This window comes from Puma concolor, chromosome B1 (genome assembly GCF_028749965.1).
Source record: "Puma concolor isolate L17-30 chromosome B1, mPumCon1.1.hap2, whole genome shotgun sequence".
NCBI lineage: Eukaryota > Metazoa > Chordata > Mammalia > Carnivora > Felidae > Puma > Puma concolor.
Window position 1 is genome coordinate 27,329,902 of NC_141670.1, and position 21,224 is coordinate 27,351,125.

Genomic DNA, 21,224 nt, shown 5'->3' on the forward strand with positions numbered 1-21,224 from the left:
GAATAAAGAAAAGATGTTATTCAGAGGACAACTAATAAATGAATGGCAGTTAAAAAAAAAAAGAACAAGAGTTTGAATGAGAAAGACTGTGCCTAGTACAATACCATAAAACTTCACTAAAGTTAATGAACCTCTAAACTTGAATAAGAGATTGAGTGATACTTTGGGGACAATATAAGAAAAAAAAAATACATTAAGCATTTGCAGTTGAAATAAACCACAATTGGTGCTTTTGAGAAGGCCAGAATGGCAAACAAGGTTACTACATCTTTTAGAGATTTTTGTAAACCAAGGACAAAATACATTATACAAAGAATGTACATGCAATCATGCACAATAATTACAATGAAGACAAGCCAGTTCTTATATTATTCAAAAGGTAGTCACTTGCCCTTCTACATTAGCCTCTGTTTTTTAGGTCCTTGTTATAAGAAGCAGAGGTTGGACAGTTCCCAGGTAGGTGTCTCACAAAACTCCAGGCCCTCAGTAGCCTGATGCATTGAGGGGCCAAGCATCCTAAGTGTAAGACTGCAGGAAAGTAATTTTCCTTTCACAGATAACAGCATGGTTCCTACACATCAAAATATGCTTTGTGTATATATTCTCAGCTCTGGGATTGCAGGTAGCATGTACCAGTTTCTCACATGAAGAGATCAAATTTGTATATTCTCCCTGTTTAAAAAAAATAACAGGGCGCCTGAGTGGCTCAGTTGGTTTAGTGTCCGACTCTTAATAAATCGGCCCAGGTCATGATCTCGTGGTCTTGAGATCAAGCCCCGTGCAGGGCACTCTTATGCTGAGCGTGAAGCCTTCTTGGGATTCTGTCTCTCCCTCTCTCCCCCTGCCCTTCCCCCACTCACACACACACTCTCTCTCTCTCTCTCTCTCAAAATAAATAAATAAACATTTTTTAAAAATTGAAAAAAATACAAAAGCACAATTAAGTGAAGAACTAAAAAGCTGTGCAAATTAGTTCATTTTAGGTGAATTGCCCCCATGAGAGGCAGGGTTGGGGTTTCTAATTGTGAGGTTGTGGCAGAGTTGTCTTATATCTCATTAGTAAACTTTTTCTATTTTGTTCTTGTTTGTTTGTTTCTTTCTTTCTTTCTTATTTACTTACTTACTTATTTAAGAGAGTGAGCAAGGAAGAGGAGAGGGAGAGAGAATCTTAAGCAGCCTCCACATTCAGGGTGGAGCCCATTGCTTGCTTGATCCCACGACCCTGGGATCATGACCAGGCCAAAATCAAGAGTCGGTGGCTCAACTGACTGAGCCACCCAGGCGCCCCTCGTATTCCTTTCTGTAGGTGATACATCCATATTCCAGAATTAAGAATTTTTCAAATTTTTAAAGAAGTCATTATTTGGCAGTTTCTTATAAAGTTTAAACATGTACTTATTATATGTAGTACCCCTACTCCTAATATTTGCCCAAGGAAATGAAGATATAGGTCCTTGCAAAATCTGAATTTTTATAGTTACTTTATTCATAATCTACCAAAGAGCTGGCAACAACCTGGATCTCTAGTAGCTAGTGAATGGGTAAGCAAATTCAGGTGCATTCATATAAGGGAATACTGCTTAACACTCAAAAAGAACAAATATTGATCTGTCCAATGACATGAATAAGCATTTGTACTAAGTAAAAGAACCCATATTCAAAAGTTTACATATTCTCTGATTCCATTTGTATGGCATTCTAAAACTATAGTAAAACTATAGTAAAACTATATAAAACTATAGTAAAACTATAGGGACAGAAATAAGATCAGCGGTTGCCATGGAAGGGGGTTGGGATAGGAGATTGATTATAGAGGGGCCTGAAGAGACTTTTTGGGTGATGGAAATATTCTGTGTCTGGAGGTTGTGGCCACAGGCTGTATAAGTTTGTCAAAATTCACAGGATTGTACATCTAAAAGGGATGGATTTAACTTTACATAAATTTTACTTCAGTATGCAAATAAAATAAGACACTGTACATCCATCTTGTATGCCTTATAAAACATCCCGGTAGAGTCTGGTGATGCACCTTGTAGTCAAACATTAATATTTTTGCATTGAAATATATGATAACTAGGTACGCTGAGTAGGTCAAGTTTTGCTGCCAGATGACTTTTTGGAGCCTTTTGGATTTGAGATTTACAAATAAGAAATTGTGGGGGCGCCTGGGTGGCTCAGTTGGTTAAGTGTCTGACTTCAGCTCAGGTCATGATCTCGTGGTTCATGAGTTCCACTCCGACATTGGGCTGTCTGCTGTCAGCACAGAGCCTGCTTTGGATCCTCTGTCCCCTTCTCTCTCTGCCCCTCCTCTGCTCACTCTCTCTCAAAAATAAATAAACATTAAAAAAAATAAGAAATTGTAGATTGATGACTATGGAAAAGGGACCACTGGTACAGAACAAAGAATATAAAACTATTGGCCTGTTTTGGATCAAATATGGATTTTACTTTTCCAAACCCCTTTTTTGGGAGGGGAACAGCCATTGTGATAATAAAAAAAAATCAGTGTCCCACGTCTCCCAGTCTCACCCAGCTCTCCCTTCTTGTCTTCTGTTTGATGTATCAAAAGGTCTTTTCCTCTGCAGAATAATCTAAAAGTCCTTTCCTTTTTAAAGTATAGGCATACTTTGGAGAATTTCTCATTGGTTAATAACGTCCTGTAGGAACACCTTTCTTGGCTTTTAATATCCAGTTTTAGAGAGTGTATATATCTTGTAATATACCCTTTTGGGGGGAGGTAGTGTACATTTATTTTTATGCCCCAAATTTAAATACTTACATTTTTAATAACAAAAATCCAATGAAAAGTCTTGTTACGTGCCAGATACAACTGACAGAATGTCAGAGACCTGTATAAATTATTTGAAACTCTGCAGAGTGTCCATAAATGGGACACTTTGGACTAGATGTTGCTGGGGCTAAGCAAGGTCATATGACCGCCCACACAGAAACTAAGAGTTAACGATTCTGTTATTTATTTGGGCGCCTGGGTGGCTCAGTAGGCTAAGTGTCCAACTTTGGCTCAGGTCATAATCTCACCATTTGTGAGTTCGAGCCCCGTGTCGGGCTCTGTGCTGACAGCTCAGAGCCTGGAGCCTGCTTCAGATTCTATGTCTCCCTCTCTCTCTGCCCCTCCCCTGTTTGTACTCTGTCTCTCTCTCCTTCAAAAATAAACATTAAAATAATTTTAAAAGAAAATAATTGTTATTTACTGGTTGCATTACATGGTTTTTTTGCAGAGCCTTTGTTATATTTGAATGTTATATTATGTTTTTTAAATGTTTTAGGACATCGGTTTGGGTTTTGTGTTGACATGTAATCTGTTGTTATTTTTTATCATTTAAACATTGTGATCTAGGGGCGCCTGGGTGGCGCAGTCGGTTAAGCGTCCGACTTCAGCCAGGTCACGATCTCACGGTCTGTGGGTTCGAGCCCCGCGTCATGCTCTGGGCTGGTGGCTCAGAGCCTGGAGCCTGTTTCCGATTCTGTGTCTCCCTCTCTCTCTGACCCTCCCCCGTTCATGCTCTGTCTCTCTCTGTCCCAAAAATAAATAAACGTTGAAAAAAAATTAAACATTGTGATCTAGGATAATATAATCGTATTTGGGGGTCTTTTTCTTTGAAAATTGATTTTTCTTTTTTTGCAGGGAGTGGGACACTTCCATTTTCTCAAAGAATTGGAAAATTCTCAAATAATCTTTTGGTTTATATCTAGTTCAATGCTTAGATGAACTTTTCCTTAAAAAAAATCTTACCAACAAAATAGAAATATCTATAATTAAATATCAGAATTCTACAGATCACCACTTTCTTCTGAAAGAGCTATTTTCATTTAACTTCTGTTAGAGTGTCACCAAAATATAGAACCAACTAAGTAAATAGTATAGGTTGATTAAAATTGCTTTACCACTTATTCTGTAATTTGCAGGTGTAGTACGTTTTATAACAGTTCAGTAGAGATTTTGTTTCCCACATAATTTATGTTTTTCCTTAAAGTTTGTTTGGAGCAACATTAAAATTGTATTAGAAAAAGAGCTGAGCAATATTGAGAATCAAATACAGGATGAGAATTTTACAGCTGAAACCCGAAATCATTGAACCCTTCACCTTCCCTTTCCAGATGGCAATAAAATAGAAGAAGGTCCCTAGAATATAGAGTGACTTTCCCGAGGTCACACAAGTAAATTGATGGCAGAGGTAGAATCCACTCCAGATCTTTTATCATACAGTTCAATGTCTTCCCCTATATTTCATACTGATGAAGAAGTTGTTTAATATTTAATAGGGGAAAAAAAGTTTACAGAGTTTTGGCATTGACAAATTAATAGTAAGAATAATATGGAAAGTAGCTTATTAAAGTAAAAGATGACTTCTTTTTTGTTTTTTTAAGATGACTTCTTAAATAGTCAATAAAAACCCTAGAGTAGCATGGTCCAAAAAATGTTTAACTGTTCTAATGTTCTCTCTGCACCGTCTGCTGGAGGAGACAATAGCCACATGTGCCTATTGAAAAACTTGAAATAAGGCTAGTGCAACTGATGAACAGTTTTTGTTTTTGTATAATGTGAATGTCCGTGAAAGTAAATAGCTATGAGAGAGTGCCGTGTACTGTATAGGACAGCACGGCTTTGAGGTCCTCTGGTATGGACCTTTGGTATGGACTTTGATGTGGTAGTGCAGGCGATGTTTAATGTTAGCTAATGTTGACTAATTAAAAGGTCCGAGTTGTAGGAAGCAAAAGAAAATAAAAGGATCTCCACTAGAACAATTCTCTGTTCAAGCCTGGAATTTGAAAGCCCCACATTATTCTGTGTTTAGAATGGAGGTGGAGTGTGTAGTTTGACCATGATTCTAGACTTAATTAGTGGTATGGACTTTGACTCCAGTATCAGAATGAGTGGGAAGACTGATAAGATTCCGAAGTAGGAGGAAGGCGTGGAGAGCTCTTACAACGTCGTAGTTTTTCTCCAGTTGTCCTGAAAATATTTAGGAAAGATTTCAGAGAGAAAAAAGAATTCAAGAACTCCTGGAGCCATTGTTTATTAAAGTAGAATACCAGTCTATCTGCAAATTGCTTTTGGTGGAAGACCTGTAGCTTTAAGCTTCTTGAGATGAGATTATTTCCCAGTGCTTTAATGAAATTCCTTCCACAGCTACATAGTTAGTTCTGAATTTTCAAAGCTATTAGTGAAAATACAATGGAGTTTGTCACCTAAATTAATGTTTTATTCCCCATGTAGGCTGTCATTTTTCTACAAGAATCAGTTAATCTCTTATATTTGCTGGTACCTTGATGAGAAAGTATCTCTATAAGAATTATCAATTCATGGTACTATTTAGCACTCAGCAGCGCAAGGGTCCCTACACCTGATAACTGAGATGATTGATTAAAGTCTTTACATAGCCCTTCCCTTGAGGTATCTAAAGCAGGAGGAATTAAGCATGTTAATGGAAATGCAGAAAGCATTGATCATTTGAATAGACCTGGAATGAATTTTTCTCATTCCTACTCCCTTGGTCCAAAATGTTAAAACAAACTAAAAAGGTTAAGCCCTGTATACTTTTTTTTTTTTTTTTGCCCATGTTTACAAGCTCATATGAGAGTTCTAATGCTTTAAAATGGTTTTGATGGAAATATTTAGCTTAAATAATATAAATAGGTTTAACCTATTTAAAGCTAGTTATTGTTAACTATTTTTAAAATTGTTTTATTGCCATTACTGTTTTGTTACTCTTTGGTTTACATCATCTTGTAGAGCTCAGGCTTGGTTAGTTTGTGCTTACATATTAGCTTTTTTCAGGGCCTGGCTGATCATGAATAATGTTCAGTAAAACCTTAGACAATTCATTTAACTGCCTCGGTGTCAATTTCATTAACTGTAAATGAATATGTTGCAGATGATCCCTTAGGAGAACAATTCTGAAATTGGAGGTGAGGTGACAGAAGAAAGGTGACTTTCAAACTCCATTTCCCTCATTGCATCTAAGAAGATGTTACCATAGGCATATATTGTGAATGGCTTCAAAGTAGACAAAAGTCGTAATTCTTTTTTGGTCCCTCATTGCTCTAAGAATTTGTGATTCTGTGTTCATAATCTTTCCATGCTATTTCCCCTCAACAAAGCCAAATGACTCATTTTTACAAAACTAAGTCTCCTTTGATTCTTTCACTTGCTAAAGAAAGAGACAAAAGCGCTTTTAAATGTTGAAATTGAGATAAGTCAATAATTATGACTCCTATTTATTGATGTAAGTTTTCTTCATTTTTATTCAAAAGGTAATTTTGCCTTCATACTAAGTGAAAAGAGAAGTTTTTTTTTCTAACTACCTCAGAGAAATAAAAGGGGAGTTTCATTTTTAACCTATTTTGACCGTTATTTTTTAACCTTTTTTTAAACCTTTCTTTTTAACACATTGACTCACACCTCCTGTGTGTGTATACTTGTTTGTGTGTGTGTGTGTGTGTATTTATTTTTACATATATCCTGACATTAGTGTACTAAAAAGAAAAAGCAGTTCAGACTTTGAAAAGTAAACTTTGTGGCTTGCTTATTTTTTTAATCCCACTTATTTTATTCTAATCAAAGAAAAATATTTTAAGCTATCTGTTTTCAGCATTCCTGGCTGCTATTATCTTGACTGTAATTGCCTAGTTTCCTTTCCGGCTGATCTATTGCTAGCCTTTATCTGGATGTTATTAAAGAATATAAATGCTCCATAGAGCACCATATAGTCCCAGCCAGAATGTTCTCAGATTCTTTGCAAAAATGACACCAAACCAGTGGTTTGGCTGGTAAGTAAGTAGCTCAGATTTGTTGTCAGAATGTACAAGGGATTCTAAATTCACTGCTCGTTGTTCCTGAGATGTAGCATTTGAAAAACAGCTTCAGCTGTTTATGGATTATGGTCCTTGGGCACCAGATAGTGGATGTTGGAATGTATTGCAGAAAAGCTGATTAAAGTACTAGAGCCTCTAAAAGTAAAAGTAGAAAGTCATTTGTAATACCTGTGCCTGACTCTGTCGGGTGCACTTATACGGTTCCTTTAGAGAGCTTTGGTTTATTATCATCTTATCCATGCAGGAATAACCTTTTTGTAAAAAAAAAAAAAAATGTGCCTTTTGGAGAAAACATTCATAAGCAATACTTGATGAGAAGTTTATGTGGGTAGACTGATTTGAACTTTGAAAATCCTAAATACTTTGCACTCTTATTATCTAGCTTATTAGAGTCTTGTTTCACTACGACTCAGCTTTCAATAGTAGCTACTTCAATTCCCAATTTTCATGTGTTGTGACCGTCAATCAGGGAATTTACACTGGCCCCAAAACATAAACTATGTCAGAATTCATTGTCCCTCCCCACCCCCTACCTCTTGGGCCACTTTTCTCCCCGACAACAGTTCACAGAAGTAGAGTCTGGAGATATTTTATATTATTACAAAACTTACAGGTCTTTAAATATACTTCGTACTCCTCTTGTTGAGATATTGCCATATTTCCTCATTATTTTTGAAGTAAAGTTCAAACTTCTTAGAGAGCCGTTCGTGATCTGTTCCTTCCCTACCCATTCCCCTGCAGTGTGAGTGTGGTTTCAGACTTACAGAGCTACTGTTTCCCTTCCTATTGATTTTTGTTTCTGTTTTACACTGGTTGCCTGCTTCTCCTTCACCCTTTTTTCATTTTACCTGAGAATTGCTTGCTCTTCCTTCAAAACTCTGCGTACATTTCCCTTCTTCCAGGAAACCTTCCTTGAGCCACAATTACCCTGCCTCTTACTAATCTCAGTCAGACCAGCCTTTAAGCTGTTTATGACTTTCACAAGATTCTTTTCATACTCTACTGGGACCTTATGTTTGTCTGGCTCACTTAAGAGACCAATACTCCTTGAGTTCAGAGATGATACTGGGGTCTTTTGTGGGTCTGAATCTGGCATTTTCAAATAAATGTTTGTTGACTGACTGAATGACTTCTAGAGATAATCTCATAATTTGACTTACTTTGCCCCTGATCCTTAAGACATCTGAGAGTATGGTTTATGTCATATTCCTCACAACGAGCTTTTAAATTGACTCACTCACTTCCATATTGCCACCTAAAATGTGTAGTAAAGGTAGGTCTTTGGCTTTGGGAAGACAAGAACCTTTTGGCTAGGAGATACAGTAATATAAATCTTAACACTGTCAATTAGCCAAAGAAGGTGGAATACAATATATGGGAAATTGGAAAGACCAACTCTATGATGAATGATGCATTCTAGCTTATCCATGTAGATTGTTGAATCTGTGACTTTAGTGGTATATAAAATTTCCTTAGGAGGGAATAGATATTTAATAACTTCTTCCTTATTTGAAAATAACTGTTTACAGTTTCTAGATTTTAATGTAATCTTAATATGAGAAGCAAGACAAAGTTTGAACCAAAAGAATATTTGCCAGTGATGGGCTATAGAATTTAAGCGTGTACTTGGTTGTCCTTAGGTGTCTTTTGAGTATTTGCATCAATATTCTGCATTCTGTTACAAAACAGAAACAAAATGCAAAGAAATCCATATTTATAAATGATAAGATGTTTAAAATAATTTAAGCTTATTTCTTAATAGAATTGTAACATTTTCATTTAATCTAAAATTTTATTTCTTCTATGTATGGTTAATATTTGCTTTCATGTAATTATTTGCTTAGACATTTTGTATAATTATTTCTCTAATGATATAGCAAACTGACTCAGCACATTATAGCTGAATCATAGTCCTGGCTCTTCTTTTTATTTATTGAATAAACAAACACTGTATTGTTAAAATTCTTTGTCCTTCAACTGAGTTTGCAAAAGCAGCTTGTTTGTTAGGTCTTGCATACTCTAAGGAATGTGTATCAAAGGTTTGAAATTATATACCTCTTTTTCAGTCTGCGATATTTTTAAAAAATAGAAGGGAGCAAAATTGTCCACGTCTCAATAGTTGGCTATCTGCTTACTCTCAGAGACCCCAGCCTCCTTTTTAAAAATAATTTTAAGGGTTTCTTGTTTACTAAAATTTGGTATTGAATTTGTGTAAAGTCTGAAGATTGCAGCATGCTAGAATATTTTTGTCATCTAAGACTGTATTCACTGTTTGGGTTTTTGGAGCACTGCCTCCAAGAGGTTCGTAGCATTTGGTACGGAGTTCACGTATTTCTAGTCTACAGACCTACCCTATTGAGGCAAAAGCTTCATGATGCTCATGTGTTTTTTTCTACTGCTATAATGCTCAGCAACGGTAATTAATTAAAAAAAAAAAAAACTTTCCATGTCATTACAAATAAAACTGAGGTTTTTTTTTGAAGGCTAGTAATTTGTACCTTTAAAGAGCCACATTATTTTGCTTTTGTCTCAGAATGTATTATGCTTCACAAGTATACTGTGACAGCCTGAATAGGAAAGGGGGGAGGGGACATTGTCTTCAGCTGGCATGCTGTTATCAGAGGGAATGTGTTTCTGGACACGAGATTTAGCATTCATTGGTTGTCTGAAGAAAGCTATTTCATCTGAGGATTGGACAAGAAGCTGCGTCAATTTGCTGCCCGTCTCCAAGGCACTGGTGATGCTGCCTTCACAAGCTGGCTAACGTCACGGCTCCATCACCCAGCGGGGTGTGGACTCTCTTTTTCTGTTCTTCTCTATTTAATTCTCTATTTGCTGCCTACTGCATTTCTTAATCTGTCTTCTGCCAAATGCTAACAGCATGATATTTTGCAATCATCTAGGTGAATACAAGAAAGACGAACTCCTAGAAGCTGCTAGGTAAGTGATTCCATTCATTTTAAGTGAGTATAATGCATGTAAGGGAGAAAAGGGGGAGGGCAGGTGGAGGACTATAAAAATTATAACATGTTATTGTCTCGCTTGGATTTTACGTGATAATGCGGCTGAGACCCTATACTCAATCTCTATATACTTTGTTTTACATGATGTTTATTAAATGATAGAGTTGTGCAACATGGCAAAGATTACAAGGTTAATTTTATTTGGAACATTTCTCAGGGTACCTGCAGACCTTAGTTGCCCAGCTTTTCGGATGATCTTCGTGGAGTATTTAAAAACCTATCTCTTCATTTTTCTCAGAAAATTTTTCTAGCAAAGCTTGTCTGGGGAGTATAAAGTAAATGTTAAAATTCTCATCCATTTTCTTTTGTTCTTGGTCATTTATAATTTAATTAGTTAGCTTTGTTCATCATTTTGTATGTATTTTTAAGCCCAGTGTTTTAGAGCACTTATCAAAATAAAGTTTGTTTGTAATTAAGAAGGTGACTTGATGCAGATAAATAAAACCATTAAAAATGTAGAAAGATGTACTATCCAAGATGTACCGCTGTATGATGATTCACAGGAATTAATTAGGAATGTGTTGATTTAATTCAGTCTACCAAAAGAGAGTCATTGAGAACCATATACAGGAAATCAAAGCAAGCCTATATTATTTTCCACTCTTCTGAAAAATATCCATAAATATTCATAAGAAGCTCTATAATATCATAGGAATTGACTTACTACCTTTTTACAGGAGTGGTAATGAAGAAAAACTAATGGCTTTACTGACTCCTCTAAATGTGAATTGCCATGCAAGTGATGGGCGAAAGGTAAGTTCTTTAATATCCCCCTTCAACAATTTCTTCTTGCTTTATACTGAAAATTTTTGAAGTCGGCATATATGTGTATACACACATATATGTACATATGTACATACAACTATTTTTACTGGCATCTTTTCACCATAAAATGAAATGCTGCTGTATCTGTTATTGGCAGTTGTGACATATTCATAGAACTGGTGAAGCATGGGTTTTAAAGCCTTTCCTCTTAAATGTCAGACACTGAAAGTTGTTTGTTAAATAGAACTGCAGCTTTGTCGGTGATTAAAATTATAGCAACATATATTATTTTTTATGTATGATCTTGGAAATTGGAAATATTTGTTTATGTCCTATTTTTACCTGTCTTTGTTTGGATATTTGCATTTTTGATCTCCTATTTGGCAGCGGAAGATTTGCTTGCTAGATACCAACACTTTTCCATTTAAAGCTGAGAAAATGCTAACAGTTTTTAGATATGTAACAGCACTGCTTTTTTGCTTGTTTTTTTTTTTTTTATTATTGGCTAAGTTTTTATCATGGTCTGTTGAAAGAAAATAGACTAAAGACGAGAGAAATATTCTGCATTAATTTACAGTTGCTACAAATGTAAGGTATGTATAAATGTACAGCTGAGTCTTCGTTACATGCTCTGCATTCTTGCCGAGTATGGGCCGAAATGTATCCCTTCACAGCCTTTGGTAATTGACTGCAAAGTTTTGCAGGGATTTGCCTAATAGATATTGAAAAATAAAACACTCTGTATTGTAAAGCCTTGGTTAAAATGACAGCTCATATTTTAATGATTAAAAGGGTAACTTTTGTATTTTAAAAATGTAAAATATTTTTGAAGTTACACTGTGAATATTGAGGAACATCATTTGTGTCTAATATTTAAAGAATTAGTTTCTTTGAAATTATTTTATAGTGAAAATGTGCTATGGGAAATATCAGGATGGACGGTACACCCCTTAGATATATATAGTGTCTTTATAGTGCCTCTACACATTTTTCCATTCCAATGAAACCCATATAATAGTGGCAAGGAACCAAATCCTCTCCACAGAATATATCTTATTTGTTATTATAGGTGGTTTGTATATTATTTCATGTGGCCTATTGAGCATTCAGTTTCTCTGGATAATCTGGGGACAGACTTCTACTTTAATGGAAGGTTAAATTATTATACATATATCAAGCTATAAACTAGCAGAGATTTACTCAGTATTTGTAATGACTTTTGGGAGATGGTTTTAAATGATAACTGCTCATTTTTTCCCTTCAATTTTGAAGTTGCTTTGGGGATTTTAACATTCTTGAGTTACTTGGAGCTCCAGATTTTGTTTGGATCCTCTCAGTAAATAAAGTGACTTTTATCAGTGTGCAGAAGAGGGCCTTCTGAACTATGGTGAGTGTAGCTCTGTCTTTAGGTAGAGCTCGTCTAGAGCCCAGCCTGCTTCAGTTTCCATAGTCGTTTTAATATTACAGACTTTATGTGAGATGGCTCTAGCAGGAGCCGATTTCTATTCCAGCCTCATTCTCCCATCATCAGCCTTATACCTTACCAGCCCCATTTGTAGCTCAATAAGTCATAATAATTAAGGAGCACGAACACTGATAATTAACAAATTACCTCTTCTCCCTGCCTCACTCCCTGCCTAACTATATAAACTCCTTTATTTTTCCCTTCTCCCCAAAGGAGAATACACTTCCCTCATTCCTTTAGCTGGAACCAGTGTATTCCTTACCCAAATTCCTGGGGCTCCCTTTCTGTATTATTCTATGGATGGCATTTACCACAGAGTTTTTTCCTCTATTCATCCATTAGCTCTTTGTATTTTGCCCTGGACCAAGCCCTGGTACCTTGCAGGTAGCCAGAATCTTAGGATATGACTATGCTCCCTAATAAACATAATTTTATCCTCTGACTGAAAAATCATCTGTGCTCTTTTCCATTTAGAAAATGAACTCAGAAGTGTGTGAATAGAAGATTTTATATTTTCCATTATTATATGTTATTACTAGTATTATTTTACTAATTTATTTTTGATTTATTATATCATGAAGGAAAGCTATATTTTAATGTATAGAACATTGTTAAGAATGTGTTTCATACATTGTGATTTTGCTGTAGGATTCATACCATATAAATAATGTAATAATTCTCCAAAATGGGCTCCTATACTTTTTTAGATTATTAGTTTGCTCAAATTAGATAGAAAAAGAAAATTAGATGTAAGCATTTATTAGGTTTTCGTGCTATGCATATAACATAAAAAATCAGTCACAATTGTTCATCAGTATGCAAAATGTAAATAAAATTTCATAATTAAAATTTAATTATATTCATATTTACATATTACCCTTATTTATGGCACAGAATAGTTCTTATTAAATGTGCCAGCTACGGTAAAGCCATAAAGTGGCAAATATTCTGGGTGCTGATGGAGATTGGGATAAGGTCCTTTAGTTATGACAGTATCTTTTGTTTTCTTGTTATTGGTGTCAAGAAAATGTGTAAGGAAATCTAGCTGTGAAATTACAAGTCTGTCTTAGGTATTTAGTATTTTTTCAGGCCATTTGCCTGTGTTTATCTACAATTAGGAAATTAGATTGTATATTAACAATAAAAGGATAAAGGTACTTTACATATATAGTAAGTTAGGTATATAAAGTTTTATTTCTTGAATTTGCATGTTAGAGCACAATACTGAATCAAACTTATTTTTAGCGGGTTTCTAAATGACTGTATTAATGCTTAACTGAATCCTTGCCTGTCTCTGTTTTTACTATGATTCCTGGTTTGTAAATTTAAAAAGCCCATGGAAATGTCAATTTCATAATGTTTTTAGAAAAGAAATGTTCCTTATACGTTAACTGGTAGGTGGAGAATTTGCCTTGGATATATGCGGGGGTTTTAGACTACAGCATTCCTCTTTAATGCACTACATGGGGTTATACAATGACAATGTAACTTTTCAAAAGCCTCTTAATTCTATACTGTCACTTGGTGATTATCTAATTAGGTAATATACGAGTCGTTTGTGTTTTTATTTCCCATAGACATTTGTTTTTCTAACCTGTAGAATTCTGAAAATAGTGAAGTACCAATAAGGTTTTAAGTAATTTATGTTGTTATTTATGCTTTTATTTTTCATGTAAATCAAAGTGGAGCTTAGCTACTCTAGAAATTTCCAGTTGTTTTTTTCCCCAAAAATCAAAGACAAAATTTTTTTTGTAATTTTTTGTTCTAAAATGCCACTTTTATACACTTACATACACGTTCAAATGATGGCCACTTTAGAAACATAGGGGCATAGGTATAACTTACTCTTCAATCTCCTACCCATTATGACTAGACAGAACATTCTACAATTCCTTATTTTGAACTACAGTGAAACGCAACTAGATACTGTTCCCTTTCTAGAATTCTTTTTTCCTAGGTTTTCAAGCTTAGATTTGTTGTTCTTTAATCTCCCTTTACAGTATTTTCTGTGGAGGTGTTTTATTAGCAATTAGCCAAATAATTGTTTACCTGTAACTTTAAGGTGGCCGTGGTCTCTTGTTTTTCAGTATTAATTCTCATACGGATACTTTTAGACAATGAATAAAAAATATTTGAATACATCTCAAATTATTCCCATACTCAGCCCTCTTCAGAGTTCTCTTTGGTCCTTCCTTGTATCATTTCCCTTTCTTGTCTGCCTATCCCCTTCCAAAATAAATGTCCTACATTCATCTCCTCCTCATAACAAGGGAATAGAGTTGAGCATTACTGTATGTATTCCTAAATAGGAATATATATCTTTGCATGCATGTATGGTGCCTAATGCTGCTATGATTGTATGTCACCAAATAATGAAAGTAACTAATATTTGACTGGTAATTTATTTTTATAAAGTATTCAATATAATTTCTGGTATTTCAGGTTTCTCTGTGCTCCTTTCAACCATTAGGCCAGCACTTAGGTCACTGTGCCAAGTGTCATGGGAGAGAAATATGTGTTTAACGGTAATGGTTCACAAGGAACTCGACAACTTATAGAATGATTAAGACATCATCCAGTATGAAACATTAAAAAAAAAAAAAGGTCATGCTCCCTTGTGGCCTCCTTTGTGGGGTGCCGAGGTGACTCAGTCTCTTAGGCATCTGACTTCATCTCAGGTCATGATCTCACAGTTTGTGAGTTCAAGCCCCACATCGGGCTCTGCACTGGCAGTGTGGAGCCTGCTTTCGATTCTCCTTCTCTCCTCTCTCTCTGCCTCTCCCCTGCTCGTGCCTTTTCTCCCTCTCTCTCAAGATAAATAAACTTAAAAAAAAAAAAAAAAGGAGACATTATCCAGTATGTTGAAGTTAATCCTCTTAAAAAAATGTATGATTCCTTTTGCTGTGGTACAATTATAAAGTGTAGATTTAAGGTGGGTGGGTTTTGTTGGGGGGGGGACTTTTATTTTAAAGCATTGGTTTTTAGACATGGATCCTCTTCTAAGAAACCACAGATATAGATGAACAGGCAGTTGGAGGAGCATGATTTAAACTCAGAAAGATTAACTGAAGGATATCTTTAAATGTCACATTTCTACTGTGTAAATGTTTGCCTCCATAAAACAGTTAATAAGGAGAAAGATTCTGGAAACAGAGAAAAGTAAAGTGTTTAAAAACTATTTTTTAATAGTGATCAGTCAGAAATAAAGTAGAATTTAATGCCATCCCTTGAAGATATCATAAAAAAAATTATTTAGTTGAAAGAGCAAAACTACCCTCTCTCTCTGGCCCTTCCCCTCTCTCTCTCTGTCTCTCTCTCTCTGAAAAATAAATAAACATTAAAAAAAAGGGGGGGGCGCCTGGGTGGCTCAGTCGGTTAAGCGTCTGACTTTGGCTCAGGTCATGATCTCGCGGTCCGTGAGTTCGAGCCCCACGTCGGGCTGTGTGCTGACAGCTCGGAGCCTGGAGCCTGCTTCAGATTCTGTGTCTCCCTCTCTTTCTGGCCCTTCCCCTCTCGAGCTCTGTCTCTCTCTCTCTCTCTCTCTCTCTCTCTCAAAAGTAAATAAACATCAAAAAAAAATTTTTAAAAAAGAAAGAGCAAATAGGCTGTAAGGTCGGACAGATTGGGTTCTCTTCTCTGCTGTTGCACTTTCTAAGTGTGACTATGGCTCTGTAGTTTTCAATGTACTCATGTGTAATGGAGATAATCCTACTCATTCCACAAGGTAGTTGAGAGGATGAAGTTATGCCATTGTGGTAACTTAGTAGTAACTTAGTAGAACGTCAGTAAATTAGATCCCTACTCCTTTGAAACATTTTTTGAAGACTTTGGACATATTTAGAATGGACATATATATAGTTTTGAGTATCCCAACATTCTCCACTCCACCACAGAAATTGTCTTTATTATCCAAGCTCAGTCCCAGATATCATTTGGATATTGTACGTTACCAGGTAATCTACAAAGCATATGATTGAATTAATTCTTTAGGAGCTCCGTCTTCACCACCCTCCGAAAACCTCACACTTAATAAATAAATTTGTTTATATTAACAGTTTGTAAATTCAGAAATATGTTTTTGAGCTCTATATAATCATTTTAAGACTATATTTGTGAAAAATTAATATCTGGCTGAAAATAATGCCACAGTATTCATTTGAATTGCATAGAGCACATCCAGTGAAGCACAGAGAACTTTCTTTTGTATTTATATGGGAGTGCTTAGGGTTGTATACCTTTGTCGTACTGTAGTATAGAATTTCTCTGTATTCTTTTTTTTTTTTTAACTTTTTTTTTTTTTTTCCAACGTTTATTTATTTTTGGGACAGAGAGAGACAGAGCATGAACGGGGGAGGGGCAGAGAGAGAGGGAGACACAGAATCGGAAACAGGCTCCAGGCTCTGAGCCATCAGCCCAGAGCCTGACGCGGGGCTCGAACTCACGGACCGCGAGATCGTGACCTGGCTGAAGTCGGACGCTTAACCGACTGCGCCACCCAGGCGCCCCTCCGTATTCTTGTTTAACAGCTCCCTCCCTCACTGTAAGTCTCCACCAAATATCAGGTTTGACCAGGATTTAAACAGCCTTTATATGGTAGATTATTACTCTGAAGACCCCTCAGTGAAACCGTGCCTCTCATTATTTATGCTTTGGCCGAGTTCCTTCTTACGCTGACTTTGAGCTAAACCTGGGACTGCTTCGATGCATAAAATGAAGCAGAAGGATTGCTCTGCCTCTTCCGGGACTAGCCCCTGAGGTATCCTGGCCGCTTGCCAGTTCCCTGCTTCTGGAACGCTCCTCCCTCTTTGAACCCGGCTGCCATGCCATGAGGCAGCCCAGGTAGCCGTGCGGAGGCCTCCAGCCAGAGACCCACTTGAGCTCAGGGAAGCCTCTAAACAAACAGCTCATTGTCCAGGCGTCCCAGGCCTTGTAACCTCAGTTGAGCTCCCTGTTTAGTAGCCTCCAGGTGACATCAGCCACCTCAGCACCCCAGCCCGTGCCACACAGAGTAGAAGAGCCACCTGCGTAAGCCACCAGCTGTGGGGGTTTTGTTACCTAGTAAAAGATAACCGATATACCCCTACTGTAAGAAAATAATAACTCAATGCTTGTTATCTGCTGGGCAAGGAGGTTGCATCTTTTCTCATGTAGATTACTGAAAACGGCTGTTTCATAGCTGTGTGGAAGAGTCCGTGAAGATTTAAAGATAAATCTCCAAATATATTTATTTCTTTAGCTATAAAGATGATTTTGAATTATATCTTGCAGTTTATGATTCTTTTCCCCCTCAGAGTGCAAGAAAGTAATTTCATGTACATCTTTTGTGGTCATAGTCTCAGGGGAAAAAACAGGAGTTGGAAGCTAGAAGACCCAAGTTTTAAGGTAAAATTATTACTAACTTTTAAGTTAAAATTCCTATGAGGCAAATTTTGTCATGCCTCCGAGTTCTCCATTTTTTAGCCTATAAAATGAAGGATTTGGGACACATGAGTTCTAAAATACCTTTCAACTCTAGAGGTGTCTGGGTAGGTCAGTTGGTTAAGCATCTGACTTCAAATCAGGTCATGGTCTCATGGTTTGTGGGTTCAAGCCCCGCATCAGGCTCTGTGCTGACAGCTCAGAGCCTGGAGCCTGCTTCCGATTCTATGTCTCCCTCTCTCTCTGACCCTCCCCCATTCATGCTCTGTCTCTCTCTGTCTCAAAAATGAATAAACATTAAAAAAAGAACACCTTTCAACTCTAACATTTTAAGATTGCAATGTATTTTGTTATTTATTTCTCATTAGAGTTAGTAGTAATTACCAGCAATATAGAATTGGATTATGTAAAGGTGTATGGAGTCACACGAGATAGGACGCTCCTGGAATCTGGAATAAAGTTTACATAGAGCCTTTTTCCCCTTTAAGAAAGTGTTAGCATTACCTGGGGGCCGATGCCTGGCTCTCGGTGGCCTTTAGTGGCCTTTATCATCCTCCTCTGTTCTTGGCAAAGCCTGGTAGATGAAAGGTCATACCACTTTTTAATATCCAACTTTTATGCGCCAGAGTTCAGATGTTACATGGGATTACAGGAAGGTCAAATGCATCAGGGAACTCTTCAAGCACTTTACGTTTAATTATATATCTAATCTAATCACTTCTTTAAAGTACATCTTGCTGAGCAATGCATGTCTTGCTGTAATGCAGAAATCCCTTAGAGCAAGTTTTCTTGCCTACTTATGATGGAGTATATTGTATAAAATCTTTATGCCTGTGTATATTCATTTTGTAACAATAAGGGCTTGAAAATGTCTTTTTTATTTTTCATTAGGGAATCGCTTCTACTAAAACAGTCTCTATTTTGTCAAGCATGACATTTCTACTGGTGAGGGTAATTAGTACCCATGCCAACTGTGCTCTGTTTCTCTCTGTGAGGAGAGAATTTTTAGTCGAAAGGGACCTGTGTTAAAAAGCAGGTGCTAACACAGGAGTTTATTTGAGCTCTGCTTAATCACTCTCCTCCTCACTTTGGTTTCTCCTATACTTGCATCCAAAAAGCATGTTTGCTGCAGTTTTCAACATTAGACTGGTTACTGGTCGAGGGATAGAAAAGGAGTGAGTACTAAATCGTTTTGCTGTGAGTATGATTCATTACTAAAATTTGAATTATAGGAGCCACTTCACAGAAGTGACACTTAAGTGTATTCTTTTCAAATGGCAAGAGTCTAAGTTTAAAGTGCTCTTTTTGCCTCTACAAGTAAACCAAACTTTATAGAGTACACTAGATTACAACTGCAGCATTCACTTGAAAAACATCCATCTGGCAGAGTGGCAAGGGAATAGGTTCTGGAAGAAACACAGAAAGTAGCTTCAGTGGTATTGCCGATGTCCTAGTTCTGCAGTTGAGTGGGATGGTGGGTAGTGTTATTAACATATTTTTCTGTATCCATTGGTACACGAGAAAAACATTTAAAAATAGTCCCATAATGATTATGATTTGATATGATCTCTTTGGCTTAAACTATTCGGTTAACCTCAGTTAACAGAGTATTCAGAAAAGGGCTCAAATCCTTTTAGTAAAGGGTGAACCTTAGTGGGTAAAAAGGCTTGCTTAGGAGCAAAGAGAAGTCTGATTTCAGAAACTTCGGGCCTGATGAGAAGCAGCAAAAAGTGAAGAGTTAATTATGGACTTAAGAACTTTGAGATTGTATGTAGCTTTGAATTAGCATTATTAGGAACTGTGGTCTGGCCATAATACAAAACCAATATAAAGTGTTAATTTTTTAATTCATTTTGTACTGCTTACCTGAAATCTTAGCTCAGGTTGCCATACCATAGACTGGTGACTTAAACAACAGAAATTTATTTCTCATAGCTCTGGATGGAGGCTGGGAAGTCCCAAGGTCAGGGTGCCAGCATAGTCAGCTTCTCAGCAGGGCGCTCCTCCTGGCTTGGGGAGGGCTGCCTTCTTGCTGAAAGAGGAATTGAGCTCTTGGGCACCAACCCCATTGTGAGGACCCCACTTTGTGACCTTATCCAAATCTAACTACTCCTAAAGGCCCTATCTTCAAATACTGCCACATTAGGGTTAGGGCTTCAACATAGGAATTTGCTGGGGTCGGGGTGGACACAAAACACTCAGTCCGTCTGTAACACCTGGTTATTTTTGTGTCACTACTTTTTTTTTTTAAAGAAATACAATAATTGCTCAGGAATCTTACTTCCTTCCTCCCCCGCCCCGTGCATAGTCACCCATTTATTTGCTTGCTCAATTAAATTGGAATTATAAAAGAAAATTTCTAAGAAGTATCAAGAATCCCCATAATATTCTTTTTTTCAAAAGACTGTTTTCAGTGACTAATAAGAAAACATCTTTCTCTACTAAGAATAGCATCAGTAGTGTAAAACTTCGGAAACACTATGAATACCATGCATAATTGTTTGAAATGCCTGTTTGGGTAGCCAAATTAGCAAATTTGAAAATAGACAAACTCTAAATATAAAATGTTTCATATATTGGTTTTCCTTTTCTGAAGATAGTAACATGATAAAACCCTACTCTGAATACCATAAAAACGCCCATTAAAGTCATCTCCTAGTTTCAGAGAGGGTTCAATACCTCTTAGAATTGGGGAAGGGGCTATGGGCAGGGAACAGAACTAGAGCTCTCTGCTCCTGACTACTCTCGGCTGCCAGATTCACAAATGCAAACTCAGAAGCAACAAGGACTGTATCACTGAAGGAGCTGTGAGGAATTTCTCCCAGTTTGCACAGTTAAAATGACTAATGATCTAACGTGGAATGATTCCCTCACAAATGATCTTTAGATGCCAATCAGTGTGACTTGTGTCCTGTCTCAAGAATCAGCCAGCTATCTGTTGAACATTAGTTAGAATCTTTGATGTTTAGATTTAAAAACCCAAGACTGTAAATATTAACTGTAAAAAGGGATTCATGTGAGGTTTGGGTTGTGTGAAAACTTTTCCGCTTAAGGTATAAAACATCAGGTTCGTATCAGACATGAAACCTGGTTTCCATAAAGTCTGCCAGCTGTTTCTCATTAAACAATGCAAAATTAATGTTGCACCTTCTGAGAGTGCTAAGCATTCTGTTTTTTTCTTCCTCCCATACAAACCCTATGAGAGGAAGCTAGAAACTCATTTTCATGCATACATTTCAATTCTGCTAAATCTGAGGCTGGAAAAGAGGAAAACAAATTTCTGGCTGTTGAAGAATCCCCTTGGAGTTTCCATGATGAGAACGTTAAGTTAAAATTGAATTAAGTTGGCATTCAGAGCTTTATTCTCACAAAGATTCCTCTGTGGATTTCCTGTTCTTTCTTGTATGCTCATTTCCTTTCCCCTCTCCTCTTCCCAATACACACACTAAAGATAGTCCTTTATATTTTCAATATAAAAATAAATTTTTATTATAAAAGACAGTTGAAATACAGAAACTTTGTTTTAGAAGATATTTCATAAATTCTACAAATTCTCAAATGCCTTCGATTCCTTCCTAAAGATGCCTACATATGTTACTTTGGAAGAATATCCTCTCTGAGCCTGGAGAATATCAATCATATTTTACCTCTGTTCATGTAGCTTATCTAGAATTCATAGAATCTTATTTGGAGAAGAACTTAAATGACAGCTAGTC

The 21,224-nt window shown here is 36.6% G+C and overlaps 1 protein-coding gene across 2 annotated transcripts in view; it reads left to right on the forward strand.

The window, feature by feature from the left end:
• TNKS (tankyrase) overlaps positions 1-21,224 on the forward strand; it is a 216,956-nt gene that overhangs the window by 103,037 nt on the left and 92,695 nt on the right. For both annotated transcript variants that reach the window (XM_086703351.1, XM_025932924.2), the window contains exons 4-5: positions 9,741-9,777; positions 10,538-10,613. In XM_086703351.1, the coding sequence (XP_086559477.1) occupies positions 9,741-9,777; positions 10,538-10,613 (113 nt within the window). The remainder of the gene's footprint in view (positions 1-9,740; positions 9,778-10,537; positions 10,614-21,224) is intronic.